Source organism: Eschscholzia californica, unplaced genomic scaffold (assembly GCF_041429995.1).
Source record: "Eschscholzia californica isolate CP2 unplaced genomic scaffold, dmEscCali1.0.p SCAF_6, whole genome shotgun sequence".
In the NCBI taxonomy this organism is placed as follows: Eukaryota; Viridiplantae; Streptophyta; class Magnoliopsida; order Ranunculales; family Papaveraceae; genus Eschscholzia; species Eschscholzia californica.
Genome location: NW_028238483.1, coordinates 40,651,048 through 40,674,533, shown reverse-complemented (window position 1 = coordinate 40,674,533; position 23,486 = coordinate 40,651,048). Strand labels below are relative to the sequence as shown.

The 23,486-nt window shown below is 34.3% G+C and overlaps 3 protein-coding genes and 1 long non-coding RNA gene across 9 annotated transcripts in view; 2 read left to right on the top strand and 2 right to left on the bottom strand.

The window, feature by feature from the left end:
- Positions 1-9,248, top strand: part of LOC147534890 (putative leucine-rich repeat receptor-like serine/threonine-protein kinase At3g14840) — a 31,809-nt gene extending 22,561 nt beyond the window's left edge. For 4 of the 6 annotated variants that reach the window (XM_086648983.1, XM_086648984.1, XM_086648982.1 and 1 more), the window contains 17 exons: positions 84-155; positions 253-324; positions 448-519; positions 613-684; positions 763-834; positions 946-1,008; positions 2,580-2,642; positions 2,741-2,776; positions 2,881-2,924; positions 3,058-3,437; positions 4,618-4,813; positions 5,638-5,778; positions 6,870-6,988; positions 7,128-7,338; positions 7,427-7,664; positions 7,918-8,068; positions 8,683-9,248. In XM_086648983.1, coding sequence (XP_086505109.1) covers positions 84-155; positions 253-324; positions 448-519; positions 613-684; positions 763-834; positions 946-1,008; positions 2,580-2,642; positions 2,741-2,776; positions 2,881-2,924; positions 3,058-3,437; positions 4,618-4,813; positions 5,638-5,778; positions 6,870-6,988; positions 7,128-7,338; positions 7,427-7,664; positions 7,918-8,068; positions 8,683-9,102 — 2,422 coding nt within the window. In that variant the 3' untranslated portion in view covers positions 9,103-9,248. Of the gene's footprint in view, positions 1-83; positions 156-252; positions 325-447; positions 520-612; positions 685-762; positions 835-945; positions 1,009-2,579; positions 2,643-2,740; positions 2,777-2,880; positions 2,925-3,057; positions 3,438-4,617; positions 4,814-5,367; positions 5,425-5,637; positions 5,779-6,869; positions 6,989-7,127; positions 7,339-7,426; positions 7,665-7,917; positions 8,069-8,682 lie in introns of all 6 variants that reach the window. The other 2 variants (XM_086648980.1, XM_086648978.1) reach the window with 1 other exon arrangement.
- Positions 9,249-9,744: 496 nt separating this feature from the next.
- On the top strand, positions 9,745-11,646 carry LOC147534889 (protein trichome birefringence-like 43). Its single transcript, XM_086648985.1, has 5 exons — positions 9,745-10,052; positions 10,423-10,600; positions 10,721-10,896; positions 11,020-11,178; positions 11,286-11,646. Exons 1-5 carry the CDS (start codon positions 9,754-9,756, stop codon positions 11,581-11,583), a joined length of 1,110 nt encoding a protein of 369 aa, XP_086505111.1. The 5' UTR covers positions 9,745-9,753; the 3' UTR covers positions 11,584-11,646.
- A 444-nt stretch (positions 11,647-12,090) lies between these two features.
- On the bottom strand, positions 12,091-14,283 carry LOC147534888 (uncharacterized). The gene is made up of 2 exons (XM_086649379.1): positions 13,290-14,283; positions 12,091-13,108 (listed from the first exon to the last, which is right to left on the bottom strand). Exons 1-2 carry the CDS (start codon positions 13,455-13,457, stop codon positions 12,380-12,382), a joined length of 897 nt encoding a protein of 298 aa, XP_086505505.1. The 5' UTR covers positions 13,458-14,283; the 3' UTR covers positions 12,091-12,379.
- Positions 14,284-20,760: 6,477 nt separating this feature from the next.
- LOC147534887 (uncharacterized) lies at positions 20,761-22,591 on the bottom strand. Its single transcript, XR_015227806.1, has 3 exons — positions 22,030-22,591; positions 21,414-21,485; positions 20,761-21,137 (listed from the first exon to the last, which is right to left on the bottom strand). It is a non-coding gene; the product is annotated as an uncharacterized LOC147534887 (long non-coding RNA).
- Positions 22,592-23,486: the final 895 nt, after the last annotated feature.

Here is a 23,486-nt window from a genome sequence, read left to right as displayed (position 1 = left end):
GTTTCAGTCGTTAACTCTCCAAGTTGAATCAGTTTTCGTTATCATTTAGAAGATGTATTAATATTTTTCTAATCATAATGCAGTCGTATCAGTGATAATCAATTTACAGGGAAGATACCAAACTTCATTCAGAATTGGACAATGCTTACACAATTGTATGATTTTTGACAATATTTGAGTTTCTATTTCGATGAAGGAACACATTTTCGTTGATTTTTTCGTTCATTTTGCTTTAAATTTGGTTGAATACAGAACAATGCAAGCAAGTGGTTTGGAAGGGCCAATTCCTTCTGGCATATCTCTCTTGGCAAATTTATATGACCTGTTAGTGGAATCTTTCTTATTTTGCAATATAAAGTAGTTAATTATTGGGCGGTTCTTTTAACAGACATAATTAGTTGCCACAATACTACAATAGTTATATTTGACGTAAGTTTTCGAATGTAGGAGGATTAGTGACATAAAGGGAACAGAAACTGGTTTTCCATCGCTAGACAGAATGGGGAGCATGAAAACCCTGTGAGTTGAAATGTTCTCTTGACTCTTGAGTTCTAAAATTCTGATGTTTTTTGTGTTTGATGTGTTTCAACTTTTTTTTTTGTTAATATTTAGTATGTTGAGGAGCTGCAATATAAGTGGACCAATCCCTTATTATATCGCAACATTCGCAAATTTGCAGACCCTGTAAGTAAACCTTGTATCTTCGAAGTTAAGTTTCTTTTTTGCGACAGTTCTAATTTGGGGAGACATCTTTTTTTGCAGGGATCTTAGCTTCAACAAGCTAACTGGCTCAATCCCTAGTAACTTCAGACTTTTGAGTAGGGTCAATTTCATGTAAGAGATCATATTTTGAGGGTTGTGAGAAGTATGTAAATAATCTATCCTTAAGCACTAGTTTTATTTTGATATATTATCTCAATCAGTTCATGAGATGTCCTTTCTTAGGTACCTGACTTCAAATCTCTTGACTGGGATCGTACCTGGTTGGATTGACAAATCAACATATGTGTAAGTTCCATATCCTTTTACTTGGTGTATCTTCCTCTTTTAGTGGTATAATAAATATTGTATTTTATGCATTAAGCCACCCTTAGACTACCAGATTTTTTACATTTTGGTAATACAAAATAAGATATGGTAAATGGGTACATTTATCATCCCGTCTATACCTCGCAAGTCGCATCTCAACACTGAGTCTCTCGACAAAGACAAGTTGTCCTGTCGCTGAACTAAATGAGTGTATATATCGTACCTTATCCGTATAACTGATCTATCTAAATCTATTTTTTGGACATCTCGAGTCGTGAACTTGTTAATTCATTCTTTTGAAATAAAATGTGAGTTATATACTCATATTTAACTATAAATAGACTTAAACTAACTCATATTGATCTCCCCTTAGAATTCTACCAGCCTATGAACTAATAGGAGACTAAGGAGAGGACACTCATATCTACTTTCTAATTCTTAAAACGTGTAGAGTACACTAGATAAAAGGGAAACTTATTTGACATGTGCATAAATTAAAGAAATTTTTAGTTAAAAACCCAAAAAATCGGTCTAAATAGGAAGTTAGGCCCACTAAAAAATAATACTGTAAAATAAAAACCCATTTTGTAATATTTTTGTAAATGTTGACAAGACAGTCTTATTTTTCTCATAATCTCCTTTTTACCCTTCTATGTTAACAACATATATAAATATGTTGTATAAACTGTTGACAACATATATAATTTTGTTGTTACAAACTGTTGACAACATATGTAATAACGTTTTGACTTATTATAAAATGTTGATGACATATATAATTGTTTTGACTTGTTACAAAATGTTGATAACGTATATAATTATGTTGTTAACGCCATATATAGTGCATTAAAAAAAATATTATATGTCCGTTAATGAATTCGTCAAATAAAAAAGATAATAAACATAACATTTTAATTTTTGCAAACTACAAACTAGAAAATGCATTAGTTTAAATGTTTATGTCGGGAGCAATACAACAACTGCGGAAACTATTTCTTTCTTCATAAGATAAATCAAAAAATTCTTTAGCCAAAATGTTAGTGTCAGTCTTTGTTTGTCAAATGCAAAACATTTTTGCAAACCAATTTTTAAGCAAAAACAAATTTGTTCAGAAATGTACAAAATTGTTGAGAGTAGACTAAGGTTTGTTCAGAAATTTTCATAAATGTTTTTCACGTTGATTTTGGGGTAAAGTTGTACTTTTACAAAATGAGTTTTTTTCAAATATTATTTCAAATTGGGTCTGGTTTCCTATTATTCCCAAATTTTGGACCTTAGAATTATGGGACCTGAAAATAGTCTTAAAATAGAATCCGAACTAAATAGAACTGTTTTTAATTTATCTTAAATAGGACTAATACATAAGAAGAGCAAATAGCAATTAAAGACTTTAGTCTGTCACGGGTCTTGCCACCGTAGATGTAGGTCGAATTACTTGATAAATAACGTCAAAATTTTGCTATTCTATTCATGGGTAAACTTTAAATCCAGTATATAATCTGTGCTTGTACTTCATCTATACGTTTTCTTCATTGAATCTGTTCATACAGAGATCTCTCATACAACAGCTTAAAGTTTGAGTCAGATACTCCTGAATGTCAGCAACAGAATGTGTAAGAATAGAATCAAAATCAATCTTCTTTCTCGCGTTGTTGTTAAATATAACTTGGTAAAGTAATACTGAACTTGTTGCTTGCACAACTGAATTCAGAAACTTATTCGGATTACCTTTACTGAAGAACAATTCGTAAGTCTTCAACCTATATTTTTATTAAATTTGCAATATCAATTTTTCGAGTCGGTTATAACCTTTCCCTACTCTGATATGCTTTCTCGAGTTTACTTATCTAGGGGCGACATTGCTCCGTGCCTGAAGAGAAAGACTTGTTCACCGAGTAAGGCTACGATTATGCTATTGAGTTTCTCTTTTTCTGTATACCCTTTTCGGATATGTTAAATTTATCAAATATTGTGATAGTGGTGATGTGCATCTTCGGCTTTCCAACCCATCTACTTTTTATATTTTAGATTCCAGTCCGGTTCATATAAATTGTGGTGGAAATAAAGTTACAATTGATGGAAATGTAGAATATCTGGAAGATTCTGACATTAATGGTGCATCAAAGTCTTACGAAATTGGAAATAACTGGTTAGTAAGCAGCACTGGCAATTTTGTGGACGACTCACACTTCATTGACAACTATATAGCTACAAATAAATCTACACTCTCAATGGCCAATGCTGAACTATACAAAGAAGCACGCACTTCTCCTATCTCTCTCACTTATTACGGGTTCTGTCTGAAAAATGGCAATTACACAGTTAGCCTACACTTTGCAGAGATAATAATTACAAATACTAAAACATATGGCAGTCTTGGAAGGCGCAGATTTGATATCTTCGTTCAGGTACATAGCTTGGTAAATCATTTTGCAGGCTTCATTTTGTATTCTGTAAATATGTATTGCTCAAGTTATATTCTGATGTTCTCTTTTCATGCATGAACTGATCATGTTAAAACTTCAAATATTCACACCTATTTTGCCATATTCATGGGAGTTTATTGTGAATGGTTCATATGATCAAGGAATGAAATGTTGAAATATTTCGGTCGTAACAACTGAAATTTTTCAGATTTCATCTTACTTACGAAAACTAACATACAAGAATTTCGTGCAAGATTTCGACCGAAATCAGCGAAATTTCAAATTAATTTGTCCAATTTTCGAAATTGGGTGAATTGAAACTTACCTTCATTTTTGTGGTTCATATCTTATCTTTCTTCACTGATTCTTCTCAGATATTCAATAAATCTCTTCGTTTCTTCTTAATAACTAAAATATTCTTATTATAGGTGAAGATTCATCTATAATAAGAATATTTTAGTTTGTTTCGAAAAATCTAGAGGGAGAGAGAGGACGACGGAAGAACTTCAGTCTTGTTTGCCTTGAAGGGGACGCCTTAACACTTCGGGGTGCTATGAAAAATCTCAGTTTTGTTTGTTTCAAAAATTTTAATTCTACCCCCTGCTATACTATCTGAACTTTTCTTTTGGTAAGTCACACCCGTAGTTTGTTTCAAAATCTAGAGGGAGAGAGAGAGGACGGCGGAAGAACTTCAGCCTTGTTTGCCTTGAAGGGGCACCTTAACACTTCGGGGTGCCTGGAAAAATCTCAGTTTTGTTTGTTTCAAAATTTTTAATATTACCCCCTACACTATCTGAAGTTTTCTTTTTGTAAGTCACACCTGTAATATTACTGTGTGGATACAAAATAACCCTCAAAATAACAAATTAGCTCTATTTTATTTTGTGGTTGTTATGAACAACTGTATCATATTTATATCAATTCTGTAAATTTGTAAAATTTTACACTGACCGAAATATTTTCACGAAGCATTTCTATTTTTGGACCGACCAAAATTTCTAGTGACACCGAAATTTCATTCCTTGCATATGATATCAGTCGATCAAAGCATAAATGAAGATGCGAATACTTGCGAAATTTACATGATATCAAGCAGAGCAAGTGAGTGATCGACATATTATTTTTATGGTTTGCAAGTGTTAAGCATTTTAGTTCATTGCAGGGGACACAAGTGGGGGAGGACTTTGACATTGTAGAAGAAGCAGGTGGCGCTGGTAAAGCAGTAATTAAAATTTTTACTGCTATTGTGACTAATCATACCTTGGAAATTCGTTTCTATTGGGCTGGGAAAGGCACAACAGCTATCCCTGTTAAAGGAACGTATGGTCCACTCATTTCAGCTATTTCTGTTACTCCTGGTATGTTTTTAATGTTTAAAGCTTTAATATATAAATTTTCTTTCTTGCAATCCTATTAAAATTATTTTTTAGAACCATAACTATAGAATTACGGCTCTTCTTAATCGGTGCCCGGGGATTTTTCGCGAATGATGACAGCCCATTTCTGTCTTATGCTGCTTATTGAAGTGTTATCATATAACTAATTACCGAGTAGCTCGCATGCTTTTTAACAAAACTAGGTGTGCATATATCTGCCTTTATACATACCCACGTATAGTATTATACACAAATTTTCACTCCCCATGCCAAATTGATATGGCTAACTAGAATCTGTTCGTATAATAGAACTTAAATAAACACCAAAAATATAGAGAATGCGACAATTCGCAAAAACAGAAAATCATAATATTCAAATGGAGCATATTAGATAGCTGAAGGCATGTATTGGTGTAGCTGCAATATTAGGATTTCGAAAGTCGACACAAGAAGTAAAATAAAACCCTTTTAGTTTCCTTGCTGCTTCTTTTTTAATGTAAAATCGGTCATTTCTAACAAGAAGATCTCATCCACAGAGCATTCTAGTCGGAGCATTCTTATCGAGCATTTCTCTTTTCAAATGCTATTTCATAGTATGTAACTCTGTCTTTTGGATTTCACACTCAGCTGTATCATCTCCTCCTCGGTAGTGTTGAGCTGTTTTTTGATGATCGAAAACACTAGTCTGCATCGCTTATTATGTCAGAGATAACTGAAACTATTTGACGAGAATTCTGGGGTTCAAGTGTCATATATTGTCAGTCCCTTTGGTAATAAACATGCTTCTATGTAATGTGTATAAACAGATTTCATAGATCGTTCCGAGGATAAGAAGATACCTAGAGGTGCAATATTTGGAATTGTTGCTTCAGCAGTAGTCTGTCTTATCTTAATGATTTTGGGTGTTCTTTGGTGGAAGGAATGTCGAAAAGATGCAATGAATGAAGGTATAATTTTAGCCAACATATTGTATATGCAAAAAATATTCTTTCTGTAGTAACTGCGTAGGTTAAATGTGGTTCTCCCTGTGTTGCTCTCTAGGAGGCAAGTACAAGTTGGGCAAAAAATACCATATCAACACGTGTTAGGCGTGACACTTCGTCGACACTAATAGATATTTTAAAGTATTGTACTGATGAGTGACGATATCCATTTGATTATATTTTTCGTGACGTTTCTTTATCATAATAGTTTACTTGCACTATCCTAAAAATGTAAATTAATTATTTAAAGAGTACCCAAACATGAAAACTGCACAAAAAGTAAAGATGCAAAAGAGAACAAGAGAGACACTAGGGTTTTAATGCACCGGGGTTGAATGGTTGATCAAAGAAAATAGAATTACATAGACTATTACAAAAGCTAAAAACACCTCAGACGGCAAATGGACTAAAGCACCTTAATAATAATAAGTTAATAACATCCGATATCCTGATCAGGAAATAGGGTTGAAAGCCCAATTTTAAGTTAAGAGGACAAATTTTGTTTGGTTAAAAACCCAAATACTTGTATTTTATTCGGTTAAAAACCCAATAGTTTTTGCAAGCCGTTGCAGACCTTTTGCAAGCAGTTGCAGACCTTTCGAAGCAGTTGCAGACCTCTTGCAAACAGCTGCATCCCTCTTGCAAACCTCTTGCAAACAGCTGCATCCCTCTTGCAAACCTCTTGCAATCAGTTACAAATTTATAGGGAGTTTTATCAACTTTCCCTATCTCTAATATCACCCAACTCACGGTGCCGAGTTGACAAGTTAAGAAACAAAACCAAAATAGGATAGGATTTTCTAAACAGTTTAGTGATCTGCATAGGAAAAGAGATTACAAAGTAATGGTGGTATGCCGTATGCGTAAGTTTATGGGGAGTGAAATGAAAATCAATCTCGATATTCTTTGTTCCTTTACGAAAGACTGAGTTATGAGCAATTCGGTTAGTACTATTGTTGACTAGTGAGAAGTAAGGTGTCTAGGGAATTCAATTAGAGAGGATGAAAAATCTAATTGATTTCTGAGGATGACAACATGTTATTCTTAATGGGTAGAGCTAAGAGGATTGGATTTAAGCGCTGGTTCCTTCACGTTAAGGCAAATTAAAGCTGCCACAAACAACTTTGATAAGGAAAACAAGATTGGAGAAGGCGGCTTTGGACCTGTTTATAAGGTATTCTGCTAACTTTTATTTATCCATCAACTTGACTTTACTGAAAGAGACAGATAACAAGAACTGTAAGTACATATTTTGTCCTTGAAGGTGATATTTGATAATAACATGTAAAATGATGTTTCTTGCCGAAATGCAGGGGCGTCTATCAGGTGGTAAAATAATCGCAGTGAAACAACTTTCTTCCAAATCAAAACAAGGAAATCGTGAGTTTGTGAATGAGATAGGAATGATTTCTGCTATACAACATCCTAATCTAGTAAAGCTCTATGGATGTTGTACCGAAGGAAATCAATTGTTGGTAATATATGAATACATGGAAAACAATAGCCTTGCACGCGCCTTGTTCAGTGAGTTCATTCACCACTCTTCTGAACTTACTAAAACATAGTTTCGATAACTAAAACAAGTAATTTGTGTTGATATTGTGATTTATAGGTCCAGAAGAATCATGTTTGGACTTGGATTGGAGTACAAGGCATAAGATTTGTGTTGGAATAGCAAGAGGATTGGCTTATCTCCATGAAGAATCAAGACTAAAGATTGTTCACAGAGACATAAAAGGAACCAATATACTTCTTGATAAAGATCTTAACCCTAAGATATCTGATTTTGGTTTGGCAAAACTTGATGATGAGGAGAACACACATATCAGCACTCGAATTGCAGGAACTATGTAAGTTGTAAAATTTCATTTTTCACTTTATTAAGCGCATTTCAGTTAGTTCGAGAAAGGAATTCTTAACTACGTGGAAGTTCGAACTTAATTATCGTACTTAGGACTATCTATGGTTTTATCTTCCTTAGAGTTTTCGTGATTTGTCTAATTATAATTTATCTTACTGAAAATGGGAAGAACACACTTCTCATTCTCAAACGTATCATCTATATGTGTAGTTATATAACGAGTGATAAACTACTTGTAACAGTGGCTATATGGCACCGGAGTATGCATTGAGAGGTTATCTGACAGATAAAGCAGATGTTTACAGCTTCGGAATTGTTGCATTAGAGATTGTCAGTGGGAGAAGCAATACAAGTAACTTGGCAAGCGAAGAACGTGTCTATCTTCTAGATTGGGTAACTTACTAAGCTCCAAAGATTTTCTCTCACTCTCATCTCTCATCTCTCATATATATATATACACACACATACATGAACATGGTATTAGATTTCTAACTACTTTTATCAAAATAACCGAAACGTTTTGGTTTCCTTGACCATCTAGATGAAATTCAGCATACATAACTCTTTTGTGATTATTTTGGTAAAAAAACTTTGGGCATGTTGCATGAATATTTGATTGTGACTGAAGTTGCAAACATAAAGTAAATATTTCGATAGAAACCAATGTATTCATTTTGGCTGTTGTATTTTGATCTTAGGAAATGATGTTTTTTTTTACTGCACCTTACCTTATTGAGTTGATTTTGAAGATATTTGTATCGGATTAACAAAAAGATAATATTCGTGAGAGCATTCCCAAGTATTTGTGATCATTCGTGCACAAATTTATATCAGAACCTAAATTTAGTACCTTGTACACATGTATGTTTCGGTTAAAAAGGCTCTTGCTGAATTTTGTGCGTAAGAATGAGCGCATTAAAGCCTCTCAACCTTTTACTAAATTGCTATCCGAATGAACTCGTTTTGAAATTTCTAATTTTCTCCTTTTTCTTTTCTCTTCCGGTTAGGCATTGACTCTACATGAGAGAGGTAATCTAATGGAGCTTGTTGACCCTAGACTGGGATCTGAATTCGACGAGGAACAAGTATTGGGTATGATAAATGTAGCTCTTATGTGCACTAACAAGTCTTCAACACTTAGACCTACTATGTCTGCAGTAGTTAGCATGCTCGAAGGTCGAACTTCTGTTGGAGATTTTGTTTCAACTTCGAGTAAGTCGTTTGACGATTCAAAGTTGAAGGCGATCTTAGATTATCATGAAAAGAACCAAGACACCATTAGTAAAACAAAGCCTATTCCGGTGGACGCTTCTGGTTCTTCCACATCCAGCATTTATGAGACTCAGACGGAGTTGTCAATATCAGGCGTGGATCTATACCCCCTTATTCCAGATTCTGAGCAGTCTATGGGTATAATAACTGAGTAGATGCATGCATATAGATATATATACTATTTTCAATGCATATGTTATGACCCTTTAGGCCAATTAGATTCTCATGTACAAAAACTATGTTTTCATCTATAGAATAGTGAAAGAGCCCTCGGCAAATTTGGGAGGGAATTCCAAATCAACAGCAGAAATTTCCTGGCAATATATATGGAACACATATCAAGAGAAGTTGACGAATCAATCCCAACGGTTAATATGGGATTCCGTCCCAAATCTGTCTACAAATTTGTTGCTAGATCATTTTCCTTTCTATAAGTTGTATCGTCCTGTATTTATGTCTCACTATAAAATATGATATAGAATTTTAAAGATGTGACTTTTTCCTATATGAAAGGAAGAAATTTAGTAGTGCTAGTTATAATTATCTTCACTTGTTTATTCCTCTTCCAATGAAGTGTTATTTCGGTTCCCCCCTTGGGCATACAATTCAATTTTTACTAAAGAAATAAAGAATCCCACAAAAATAGTAAGAATAATTTACGAAAGAAATAAATTTGACAATTTTAAGGAATTAATAAAAAAGATTACTATTTTAGAGATTATTACCAATATATGAAACAAATGTAATTACCCAAAAGATTATTAATATATGTAACCTCTCTCTTTCTCCCTCTATCTCTCTCTAGAATGGGGTTCTTCTTCTCTAGCAGCTTCACTACTTCTCTTGCCATTGTTGTTTTGCTAGCTTGTTCATGTTTTTTACTTAATAAAGTGAAGGGGGAGGTGATTAATAAGGTGGGGATAGAAAAGAGTTTGAAGAAGTGTAATATGTATGAAGGAAGTTGGGTTTATGATGAATCTTACCCTCTTTACGACTCGTTTAAATGTCCATTTATCCCTAGGAGTTTCGATTGTTTACGTAATGGAAGACCAGATAAACAATACCTCAAATATAAATGGAAGCCGACCGGTTGTGAAACACCAAGGTATATATATCCTCTCTCTCCAATACTACATTTTGATGTTCAAAAAATATTAATCATGATTAAACACATTTGATTTTTTTTTTTTGATGAAGGAAACACATTTGATTTGAATGGTTAAAATTTTATAGATAGGTTCATAATATTTGTCATGTCCCCTTTATAAAAGGGTGGTGTTGTTTGGGTGGTTAGTTAAACTAGATGGACTATGTCGTTTTGTCTTAACATAATAACATGTTATAAATATCTTGCTCTGATATGATTAACTCGTACTTATCTATGTAATATTTTTATTATGTATCAATATTGTAACAAAAGAAGACATGAGTTTGAAAATCTTGTTTAATGGAAATAATTGTATTTGTTAATATAGGTTTAATGGGTTAGAATTCTTGAGGAGATACAAGGGAAAAAAGATTATGTTTGTTGGAGATTCATTGAGTTATAATCAATGGGGATCATTTTCTTGCATGGTGCATGCTGCTATCCCTAATTCTAATTATACATATCACTCAGAAGATAAGCATGGAGTCACGTCAACTACTTTTCGGGTTAGTTATTCATTATCTTCTTCAAGTTAGATTCGACTTTTTTTTTTAGTAGATATAGTTTTCAAATATTATTCACATATAGTCAAATTGTTCTCAGACTGATATATATTGATTTTGCAGGATTACGACATTTCAATATTATATAATCGCAATGTTTTCTTGGTTGATCTAGTTGTGGAAAATGGTAAAAGAGTTTTAAAGATTGACTCGATCAAAGGTGGTGAAGTATGGAAGAATATCGATGTTTTAATTTTCAATACTTGGCATTGGTGGTTTCATGCGCATGAATTACAACCGTAAGTTTTATAATTTCAAAAGAAAATTAGTAATGCTACTATCTGACCTAATCAGGCAGAAACTTCGACAAATAATGACCTAAAAAAACAAGTAATACGACTGAATTCGATGTTTTTTTCCAGATGGGACTACATTCAAGAAGGAAACATTAGATATAAAGATATGAATAGATTTATTGCTGTTGAGAAAGGGTTGTCTACTTGGTCAAAATGGATTGACTCCAACATTGACCCTAGTAAAACACAAGTCTTCTATCTTGGGATTCCTCCAACTCATACATTGTAAGTAATCCATTCATTTAAACAAGTCTTATATTGTGTTGTTAATAGTTTGATTTTCACGATTTATCAATATTTTAGTTTGACTTGTTTCATATTTTATTTTTCAGAGGGCGGGAATGGGGTCAACCAAAAGCTACATGTTTGAATCAAAAAACGCCTTTGAAAGGAACGAAATACCCCGGAGGTCAAATACATGGCGAGGAGATGGTTAAAAAGGTTTTGAGTAAGATATCAGGACGAGTACATTTACTAGATGTGACAACTCTATCACAGTTAAGAATAGATGGTCATCCATCTATTTATGCAACAGCAAATAAGCAAGGAATAGATTGCAGCCATTGGTGTGTAGGAGGAGTTCCAGATACTTGGAATCAACTATTTTACGCTTCTCTACTTAATCCATGATCTATGTAAGACGATATAGACAAAGTTGTCACAATAATCTACCATTTAATTGTAGTGGATTCCGAATAACTAGTTAACTTGTGCAACCATTTTCATTTATAGCAAATTGCAGCAAACCAAAGAACATGAAAGACTTCTTTGCTTTGGAGCTCCAATTGTAATTCTATAGTCTCTTTGGCGACAAAAAAAACAACAGATTCCCCAATTTTCAAACAAAAAGTATACTCAACCCGCCTCCTGGGGTTCCCACTTGAACCGTCATGTGATAGAAATAAGGGTTTCGAAAAGACCTCACCGTTGGCAGGTTCATTAATTATAGAGTTTAAGAGTTTAATTATAGAGTTTATCTTAAACCGGGATGCACTAGCTATCGTGTAAGAACAATTCTTTGTAATTATATTTGTTCTTGCCATCTTGGCAACCTGAACACGATTGAGCCTTTCCCCAAGAAAAAAGAAAATACTCGATTCAATAATTAGATCGATATCAATACATTTTATAACTTCCTGAGGTTAAAGCTAAAAAAACATAGTTAGTAAGAAAGCAACAAAAGTGATCAAATAGTGTTTAAAGGTGAACAACCCTCACCTAATAGGTTTTCTACCTAGGAGTGGGTTCGAGGCACGCTGAACAATTAAAAAAAAACCTCACCTAATAGGTTTTCTTAAAATTCATACTAAACCTAGTTCTCATTGAATCATGATAAAAACTAGTATCCATGAATATTGTTAGATATATCAGCAGCAAGCCAGCAAGTAGCAAGCAAAACATATGAAGACATATACTTCAACTGCTGCTACAAGAATCCTAGATTTTTTTGTTGGGTCCTCAACCAATCTTCCCTTCTCCGCTCTTGAAAAATCTCATCTTCCTTCAACTTCTCTTCTTCCCTCAGACGCTTTTCTTCCCTCAGCCGCTCTTTTTCCATCGGTGATCGTTTCGGTGGTATTGGTAGTGAAGGTATTTCTCTCAGCACTATTGCTTTTACTTTCTCATGAACATCCTCCCAGCCTTTCCAATAATCAGTCCCTCTAATAATGTCACTTCCGAGTGGAGGTATATATACCATCTTCTGAACTGGCTCACATTCTGCAGGTATATGTATCGTACAACGATCAAAACCTTTGCCACCAAATTCAGGGAATGAATTTATAGAATCACCGCCTATGCGTATATAAAGTTCAAAATCCGTTTGAACAAACTTTTTAGCTTCAGTAACTGGTTCAAAATAAAAAAAACGCAAATTCTTAGGTCGTTCAGGAGTACATGTTATTTCCCACGGCGTGCGATCAGAAAAAATGTCAATATTGGGTGGTGGGACATTAGGTAAATCAAACTTGTGTAATAATACTTCCTCGCCATAAACTTCAAGGTCCAATACTTTCTGTTCAAATATATAAAGTCTATCTTCTTTTTGATATCTTTGTGCTACACTTGCAAATTGAAGAGCTTCCAGAAATTCTTCACGTCCAATGACAATACCTTCCTCCTCTTGGGGCTTCTTCCGATTAACCACCAACCATATCTATACATATAATAATTGTTATTATTAGACACAAAATTGAGCCAGATAGCAAACCCTAAAAAATAAAACGTAGCCAACAACTTTGGTTGGAGTGGTAAGAGGTATAATCTTCCACCTTAGAAGTCAAGGGTTCGAGGCACACGCTGAACAATTCAAAAATAAAATAAAACGTAGTACTAACCTGACCGACAATATGCTTTGGCAAATTAGAAGCTTGGAAGAAAAAACAATAGTCCTTATAATCGATGAAACCATCCTGGCTAGTTTGAAAAGCTCTCCTCAAGTAGTCTTCAAATGCATCATCTGGATTGGTTACCTCTTCGTTAATCTTGCCCGACGATGATGCCATTGTAACTCCTCTGTCCTGCTGGTTGTGGTGGTTGGTTTTGTGAGAGGTGACCAGTCCTTTGAAATTGATTGGGGTCGAGTTATACGCCCTACTGAAAAAGAGAAAGAGGGTTTAAGTAGGGTTTTGGTGTTTCCATGAAACAAAAAAAGTTGTTTCCGCCAAAATTAAGGAAAGTTACCCAATCTAGCTAGATACCATTATTTTGAAGAAATTTTCCTTTGTAGTAAGTGCCTCTAGTTTTGCTAAAAGCGCCCTAGCTTTTGCTAAATTGCTCTTTCTTATTTGCAAAATTCAAAAAAATCTAAGAGATCATCAACTTTTATGAGTTCCTATGCCAAATTCTCAACTTAATTTTACTTATTTGACATGATTATTTTTATAGGAAAATAATTAGCCATTTGAAAATATAAGAAGAATTGATTTCTACTGATTAATGAATCAAACATAATCATATAATAGTGTTAGGTATGTAAAATCATCCTATCAAGTTGGCACACAGAATTCACTTTCACATCCTCTCAACTAAAAAGAAGCCGCCCACTAGTGAAATTGATTTTTGTCAAAAAAGATTTAATTTGCTGGAACTTTGATGTCCCACTAAGATTATTAATACTAGAAGAAAGTGCATATAACCAGGGACGGATTTACATGCAGACCAAAGGGGGCCATGGCCCCCCTTGACTTAGTGTAAATTGATTTATAAATGTTGATTGCTCTCTAGTTTATCACATAATTAAAGTTCAAGTCATAGTTAAAACATATATGTAGTGTGGGCGAGATGGTAGAGGTGGGAGTTGTGTACCTGAGAGACCAGAGTTCGAGCACTTGGTAGGCTTATATTTTTCAATTTTTATAAAGTTTTTGGTTCGGCCCCCCTTGACTACTACTCCTAGTTCCATCCCTACATATAACGACTATAAACATGTAATGTCTACATCTTCTCTACTCATTGTCAATCGGTTGAGTTGGAAGACAACAAACTTAACATAGTATCAGAGCTAGGTTCAAAAGAATGTCACATGTGAAGGGCGTGTGAGATTAGACCAACATCGAAGAAAAGACATATATATACTAAACCTAGTTCCCATTGAATCATGATAAAAACTACTATCCATGTATATTGTTTGAAACCACACCCGCCACATCAGCTGGGAACTTTTTTTGTCAAAATCTTTTGTGATGTGTAGAATACTTTATATTCTTGGTTGCTGGTTACCCATTCTCCCATGTGGGACTATTCTCACACGCCCCATCACGTGTGGCGTTCTTTGAGCCTAAAACGTGTGTTTTTTTTCTTTACGGGTGACGTGGAGCACGTGTGGCTTTCAAGTCTATCACGTGTGGGCCTAGCTCTGATACCATGTTAAGTTTGTGGTCATCTAACTCAAAACCAATTGGCAATGAGTGGAGATGACCTATACTTTATATTCTTGGTTGCTGGTTACCCATTCTCCCATGTGGGACTATTCTCACAATATGTCGGCAGCAAGTAGCAAGCAAAACATATGAAGACGTACTTAAGCTGCTGCTAGAATCCTAGTCTTTTTTGTTCCGTCCTCAACCACTCTTCCCTTATCATCTCTTGAATAATCTTTTTTTTTTTTGATGAAAATTTCTTGAATAATCTAATCTTCCTTCAACATCTCTTCTTCCCTCAGACGCTCTTCTTCCCTCAACCGCTCTTCTTCCATCGGTGATAGTTTCGGTGGTTGTTTGGGTGGTGGTATTGGTAGTGAAGGTATTTCTCTCAGCACTATTGCTTTTACTTTTTCATGCACATTCTCCCAGCCTTTCCAATAATGAGACCCCCTAATGATGTCACTTCCGAGTGGAGGTATATATACCATCTTCTGAACTGGCTCACATTCTGCAGGTATATGTATTGTACAACGATTAAAACCTTTGCCGCCAAACTCGGGGAATGAGTTTATAAAATCACCGCCTATGCGTATATAAAGCTCAAAAGCCGTTTGAGGAAACTTCTGAGCTTCAGTAAGTGGTACACACTCTGATGGACGCAATATCTTAGGACGTTTAGGAGTATATGTTGTTTTCCACTTCACGGCGTGTGATCAGAAAAAATATCAATATTGGGTGGTGGGACATTAGGTAAATCAAACTTGGGTAATACTTTCTCGTCATAAACGTCAAGGTCCCATACTTTCCATGCAAACGTATGAAGTCTATCTTGTTTTTGATATCTCTGTGCCACACTTGCAAGTTGAAGAGCCTCGAGAAATTCTTCCCGTCCAATGACAACACCTTCCTCCTCGCTCTTCTTCCGATTAATTACCAACCATATCTATACGTATAATACAATATTAAGTATTACTCTTAGGGTTAGAAACTGCTCCAAGTACCAAACAAATTAATACAATAAAACTTTGATGTTTATATTATAAAATAATTGATTCTAGTCTCTGGATAAAATGTTGATGATATAACAAGGTGATGTTTGTCAATGCAAAAAAAAAAAATTAGAGACAAAATTGAGTTAGATAGCAAACCCTATAAAATAAAGCGTAGTACCTCAGTGACAGGGGCGGATCCATGGGGGTGCGAGGGGGTGCGGCCGCACCCCTCTGTATCCTCCCGAAAGCAAATAGTAGTAGTAACTTTTTTTTACATAGGTATATATAACTATATATATTTCTGATAATGTATGATTATAACATAAACAAGTGTTTGGCTTAGTGGTTAGAGCTGTGTTTAGGGTTTGGCCACGAGTGTGAGGGCGTAGGATTGAATCCCTCCGCAAGCATCTTAAGTAATTTTTTTTATCTGTGTATACTACTATATGTCTAATCATATTCTTCAAATGATAATAAGTAGAGTTGAATGTTCGACAAAACTCGTCTACCCTAAACCCTATAAAACTCAATTCATCTATCTTAAAACCCTATACACTTCAATACCATAAACCGAGTTGCTCCATTTTAGGCCATGCTTGAGTCCATCGAGAGTTTTTGCCCTTTTCGACAAAAATAAGTTGATGCGTCTTGCTGAGTTTTATCCATCACATTTCAGTAGTCTTGACACTATGCTACTTAGTTTTCAGCTAGGTAATTACATTTACAATATGAAGCAGAATGATGATTTCTCAAATTGGGATTTGGAGCTCTTGGTAGAACATTGGTGGAAACTAAGAGAGATCAAAACATATCATTTACTTTATTTGCAAAAGAAATTATTTAGGTATATAATCCGCACCCGTAAATGAAAATTCTGGATCCGTCCCTGCTCATCAACAGTATGCTTTGGCAAATTAGAAGCTTGGAAGGAGAGTAGTCCTTATAATCCATCAACCCTTCCTGGATAGTTGGAAAAGCTCTCCTCAAGTACTCTTCAAATGCATGGCCTGGATTCTATACCTCTTTGTTAATCTTGACCATGTGATGATGCCATTGTAACTCCTTTGTCCTGCTGGTTGTGGTGGTTGGTTTTCTGAGAGGTCCTTTGATTGAGATCGAGTTTAAGTAGGGTTGGTGTTTTGGGAAAAAAAAGTGAGAAACTAAAAAAAAAAGTAAGAAAGTTACCCAATGTATAGAGCTAAGACCTGGAAACATTGAGTATTATTTTTCAACAAAAAATATGTATAGAATTTTGACCAAATTTTCCTTTATAGCAAGTGCCTCTAGTTTTTTCAACAACAAAAAAAAAATAAAAAAAAAAAAAAAAAAAAACAAAGTGCCTCTAGTTTTGCTAAAAGTGCCCTACCTTTTTCTCAAGCATCTTCAATGCAAAACTCAAAAAAATTGAATTAGTCATATGTATCAAGTTTGGATTGAGATTTTAATTCCCAGTGGTAAAAATAAAGATCATCAATTCTTACGTACCTCCAATGCAAAACTTTAAATGTATTCTTTTTTATTTATGTGTCATGACCATTTTTATTAGAAAATAATAATTATCTTGAAAACATATAAAGACTTGATGTCTAACGGTTAATGAAATATAATCATATGGCAGTGCTAGACATGCAAAATCATTGTATCAAGTTGGCACAAGAATATGCCACATTAGAATTCAGTTTCACATCATGTCAACTTAAAAGAAGCCCACTAAAACATCATGTGAAATTAATTATTTTTAAAATAACAATTCTGTTGGATTTAATTAGCTGGAACTTTTAGGTCCCAATAGGATTACTAATTATATATGGATTTTTGAGTCAACAGTCCAAAATCTGGGGGGTAAACCCAAAAAAAATCCACTCTTGCCCAAAAATTAGTTGCAGGTCCAAATGTCATTTTTTTTTTTTATTCCCCTCTTGCCCTTAGACGGGACATGCTGACGTTTTCCTGAAAAAAAAAATATCTGGTAAATAAAATAATTTACTAGTACACGAAAAATTCAAAGTTTCAAAATTTTTTGAAAATTTGAAATTTTCAAACGAAATTTCAAATTCCCGCCCAGCAAACCATCTCTTCCCGGTAAATAAAATAATTTCCTGTACACAAAAAATTCCAATTTTCAAATTTTTTTGAAATTTTTAAACGAAATCTTTTTTTCGAAATTTTCGAAATTTCAAATTCCCGGCCAAAATTTCAAATTTTTTTGAAAATTTTAAATTCCCGGGCAAATTTTGAAATTTTTTTGAAAATTTTAAATTCCCGCGCAGCAAAAGTGTCTAGTACAGAAAAAAATTTCCAGTAAATAAAATAATTTCCCGGTCACAATTTTTTTTTTCGAAGTTTTGAAATTTTCAAACGAAATTTCAAATTCCCGCCCAAATTTTCAAATTTTTTTACGAAATTTCAAATTCCCGCCCAGCAAAAATGTCTAGTACAAAAAAAAATTTCCAGTAAATAAAATAATTTACCAAAAAAAATTGCGTTTCCCGGGAATTTTTCGGTGGCTGTTCCGTAATTTTCTGAACAGTACACATTCTGATGGACGGGTTGTCAGATTATTTTTCAGAAAAAAATCGTTTCCCGAAAATTTTCGATGGCAATTTTGTAATTTTCGATGGCATGAACGGTAAATACTTTATTTTCTAAGGGCCCTTTACGTAATTTTGACCCCCCAAACTAACACATTGGACCTCCTTTACATTTTTAGGCAACTTTGAGTGGGATTTTCATTTTGGCCCCCTTTTTGGACCAATGGCCCAACCCCTCAAATTTAGGGAAAAAATTATATGGAACACATGAAATTGTATTTAAAGGAGAATAAAATCATACAAAGATATGTATGGTAGGAGCAAGGACACTGGATCATTCTCAAAGTTATGGATATGTCCCTATGTAACTTGGAGATATAATAAAGGGTGTTTCTAAAAGGACCGGTCCAATTGACTCTAAGCGGGCGGCTCTATAAGCACCGGGCCCGACAACTATTTTCTCTATAGGCATCGGGCCAATTTGTAGGCACCAGGCCACCTTGGCGTAACCCTAACCGTCCATCCATTCCCCTTTCACGAAACCAGGCAGACCAAACTTTCATTTTCTCTCTCTAAGCTTCTTCCCAAGAACCGAACCTCTTCTCACTTAATCTCTCTCTAAGCTTCTTCCCAAGATCCGGAACCTAAGAGGTCCTACGATCAGCTGACCTGGAACCTAAGAGGTTCAAACGATCAGCTGATCTAAGAGGCCCAAACGGAGCAGTTGATCCGAGACCTAAGAGGCCCAAACGGATCAATAGATCCGGGACCTAAGAAGGCTAAATGGATCAGTTGATCCGGGATCTAAGAGGATTAAACAGATTAGTTGATCTGTTATATTGTGATAGGTCACAGTACGTAGTTCAGATTCATATTTTTTTGCACCAAATTGTTTATTACGTATTCAAATATTAGGTAATGGGTTAGAAAATGTTTGTTTACATCATTGCAAACATCATTTGCCCTGGTGCTTATAGAAGCACCTGTTGAGGGCCTCTCAAATATTTGAGAGGCCCCAAACAGAAAAAAAATTATGACCCTATATATCGCATGTTAGAAAAAATAAACTAATTTCTAGTAGAAACATGGGAGGATTTGAACTCTTGAAATCTTGTACATAAACTACATTCATGTTGGAACAAAAAAAAAAACTACATTGCCAACACTAAGTTACAACTAGATGAGGCCCTTCATTATGTTGGGATCCAAAGCGATCGATCCTTTAATATTTGAGCAAGGGTGACTTGTGCTCAAAAAGAGTTTTGTCCAATAAGTGTAAATTAGTTGCAGTTAGGGCAATTAGTTGTTTAGGGAAGAACAAAGCGATCCATCCTTTTTACATTTGAGAAAGGTTGACTTGTGTTCAAAAAGAGTTTTGTCCAATAAGTGTAAAGTAGTTGCAGTTAGGGAAATTAGTTGCTTAGGGAAGAACAATGACAATTACCATTACCATTGTATTGTGATATAGTTGTTGTAAATCTTTATATTGTAAAAGATTTACTAGCGAAACTAAACAACAAAGGAAAAAAAAGAAATACCCCCAAGTCCCCGAACAGTTTTAACAAAATGAAGAAAACAAAGTATCTTTAAGGGATAATTTCTAGAAAGGTCAAAATAATATTGAAAATGAGTAGAAAAGCACAAAACATTTGAAAATTATTATTCAGGTCAAAAAGTGTGCAAATACTAAAATATCCTTTTTTGTCATTTTATGTAACTAAATTCTTTTATTTTTCTTTAAACTTTAAATCGATATAACTTTTGTTTGAGATGTCGGATTTCTATAAAAATTATATATTTAGAAATGATTTTTCATTACCTTTCTAACAAGATCCACTTTCAATACTTTTTTTCAAAAAAAAAAACCTAAAAAAAAAACGGCGTTTTTTCCCTTTACGTTTTTCTGCAAACGTGTTTGCAACAATCTGTTATGCAAACGTGTTTGCAACAATCTGTTAATGCAAACGAAATGGCGTTTTTTCCCTTTACGTTTTTCTGCAAACGTGTTTGCAACAATCTGTTATGCAAACATGTTTGCAACAATCTGTTCTGCAAACGTGTTTTCCAGAAAAAATGGCGTTTTTCCCTTTACGTTTTTCTGCAAACATGTGTTTGCAACAACCTGTTCTGCAAACATGTGTCTGCAACAATCCATTTTGCAAATAGGTGTTTGCAAACAATTTCTGCAAACAAGTGTCTGCAACAATCTGTTTTGCAAACATGTGTTTGCATAATGTAAACTACAAACATGTCGTTACAAGGCATTGCTATATCAAGACGATGTGATAAGCCCGGTAACTGTTGAATCAAGTTTAGTATATGCCATTGTTGTAAGCCTAACTCATATTTTGAACCAAAGCCAATATGAACTACTTTAAAAGTAATGAAACAAGTCAACAAGATCACTTTACACGAAGCAGATCAAAGTAACTATACTTTCTCATAATGTAAGTGTCATTTTAAACAAAGCAGGTGTCATTTGAAGCAGAAAACAAAGAGACATCTAGTTCAGCAAAAGTTTTTTCTCTATTTGTTCTTAGAATACCTAAGCTTGGTGAAGAACCTCATGTTCCTGCCGGTATTGAACCTTTCCTCCATGCGAGCCTTAGTCTCTTTGACACCCTGAGAGTTGGGAAACATAATTTCTTAACATTTAGTTAATGAATCTTCTATCTAAGGTTTCAAAAAATCATCTCTCCTTAGTCTTTAGAAGTCTACAACCACTCTTATAGTAGGCAGAGAAATCTTCTCCAACTTGTGGAGGGATTGGCCCAGTCAACTTGTAATAATGAAGATCCCTAGCGTTTAAAAAAAAGAACAAAGGTAAGTAAAATATCTTGTTATATGAATGGAGTAACTTTCCACTTTGTCTATCACATCTTTTATTGTCGGCCAACTTCTTTATTATCTTGATAGGCCTGGTTACAAATTCAGATTGAAACTTTCAAATCGAACAACAATTTCTTTTATTGATAAATCATATAGAATTAAACGAATGGACCAAAACTCGTGAATAGAACTTGCACAAGCCACAACACAATAGAAAAAACACCAATTTTGAAGAACGTACTCACAGTCTTGTGAGATCCAGTAGATTGGTTACAACAGCAGGAAAAGACCCAACGATTGACACCACATAAACTTCCCTGTAAGTGAAAGGTAACCACAATCAAGAAAGACGACATAAAAGAAATTCATAGTGAACTAATCTAAAATCGATCTTATCCCGCACCAATCAATATTTAACTTGATTGCCCTCACACTTGAACTATCCAAAATTCAGAATGAAGTTATCTATTTAAATTGAACAAAAAATTCTAATCATCTAAACACACAAATAGAAATGCAAAATAAAGAACAAATTTGTTTATGTTAGATAAACTATTAAGAATTAACAAAGTAAAATTGATGGGCTACTCTCTTTGGCTGTACTTTTCTTATTAGATCTGATCCCTACTACCTTCTTAAATTTTCTTATTAGAAATCACAACATGAACCTGCATTATCATGACCAACAAACAACCATCAAAACAAGATTAATATGTAAAATCAAAGTTTTTTTATGATTCTAGAATCAATTAACACATGCATGGATGTCAAACAATTTCAGGGAAGATTCAAGAATCAAGAAGCAAAAGAAATGGGGAACATAAAAAATCTTAGAGAGAAAGAGTAGGAAATGATACTCACCACTTATACCTCAGGTAGTAACCATCAATTGGAGCAGATTCAGAACCATCTTCATTAGTGAGAGAACCATCAGGTCCCCACAGTAGTAAGTAGGGCGTAAGCTCACAGCCAACAATCTGAATGTCTGACGGAGATATAGTCGTGCCACAATCAGCATGCTTCCAACACTAAGAATTTCTCACAACAACTTTTATCTTCTTCTTCCTTTTCTTCTTCAAACTCAAATCCTAACCCTGATAAAATCACCTTAATTTCAAATCTCAAATATTGGATGAAACTATACAGATCCGCCATTACTTGACCTCTGAATACGCCAGTTTTGAATCCAACTTAAACCTACAGAAGCAAAAATCTCTCAGACATGCATAAGAAAACCCTAAAATCTTAAAATAAACACAACACTCAAATGTTTACTGTATAATTCATTGTCTCTAGAATCCCTAAGATTCTCAAATAAACCATAAACTGGAACTTCTCCTTTCTCTATCGGTTTTGTTTCCCATTTTTCATCAAAGAAGCAGATAATTCATCCACTATTCAAGTTTGTGGGTTCCAGAAATCGAAGAAGAAAAAGAAGAAGAAAAAGAAGAAGAAAAAGAAGAATCGGAGAAGGAGAAGAGCAACAAGAAAAAAACCCTAAATTTCGGTTTGCAGAGAGAACGTGAACTTTAAGGAGCAAGGGCACTTTTGGAATGAGAAAAATTAAAAATGACCTTTCTACTAATTATTCATATTATTTTAGACTTAATATATCACTACTCATAATAAGAGGTAATAACTAGAAAGGTCAAAATAATATTGAAAATGAGTAGATAAGCACAAAACATTTGAAAATTATTATTCAGGTCAAAAAGTATACAAATACTAAAATACCCTTTTTTGTCATTTTGTGTAACTAATTTCTTGTATTTTTCTATAAACTTTAAATCGATATAACTTTTGTTTGAAATGTCGAATTTCTATAAAAATTATATATTTAGAAATGATTTTTCATTAGCTTTCTAACAAGATCCACTTTCAATACTTTTTGTTCAAAAAAAAAACCCAGAAAAAAACGGCGTTTTTTCCTTTACGTTTTTATGCAAACGTGTTTGCAACAATCTGTTATGCAAACGTGTTTGCAACAATCTGTTTTGCAAACGTGTTTGCATAATGTAAACTGCAAACATGTGTTAGCGGATTCGAGTATTAATGTTATCCGGGGGTCTGAACATGAATAGCCGGATGAAGGTCTCCAAGATACACCTTATCAGTCAGATTCGAGGTTAATAGCCCTAAATCCACCCCCATCAGTCTCATTTTTCAACTCTCAGCTCTGTGGGGCTCTCTCCTCCACCTCCTACTATCATTTTCCATTTGTTTTTGTTTTCTTAGGGTATACTTGATACATAGTATTCATCGTGAAAATGGTGGTCGTTTAGTTGAGTCGAAATATAAGAGAAATGCTCTTCTCACAG

Coding starts and splice junctions, on each gene's coding strand:
- LOC147534889 (XM_086648985.1), top strand. CDS start 9,754: ATGGGGTTCTTCTTCTCTAGCAGCTTCACTACTTCTCTTGCCATTGTT. Junction 10,053..10,422: donor ACCGGTTGTGAAACACCAAG/GTATATATATCC, acceptor TTGTTAATATAG/GTTTAATGGGTTAGAATTCT. Junction 10,897..11,019: donor CATGCGCATGAATTACAACC/GTAAGTTTTATA, acceptor GTTTTTTTCCAG/ATGGGACTACATTCAAGAAG.
- LOC147534888 (XM_086649379.1), bottom strand. CDS start 13,457: ATGGCATCATCGTCGGGCAAGATTAACGAAGAGGTAACCAATCCAGAT. Junction 13,109..13,289: donor CAAAGCATATTGTCGGTCAG/GTTAGTACTACG, acceptor TTATATGTATAG/ATATGGTTGGTGGTTAATCG.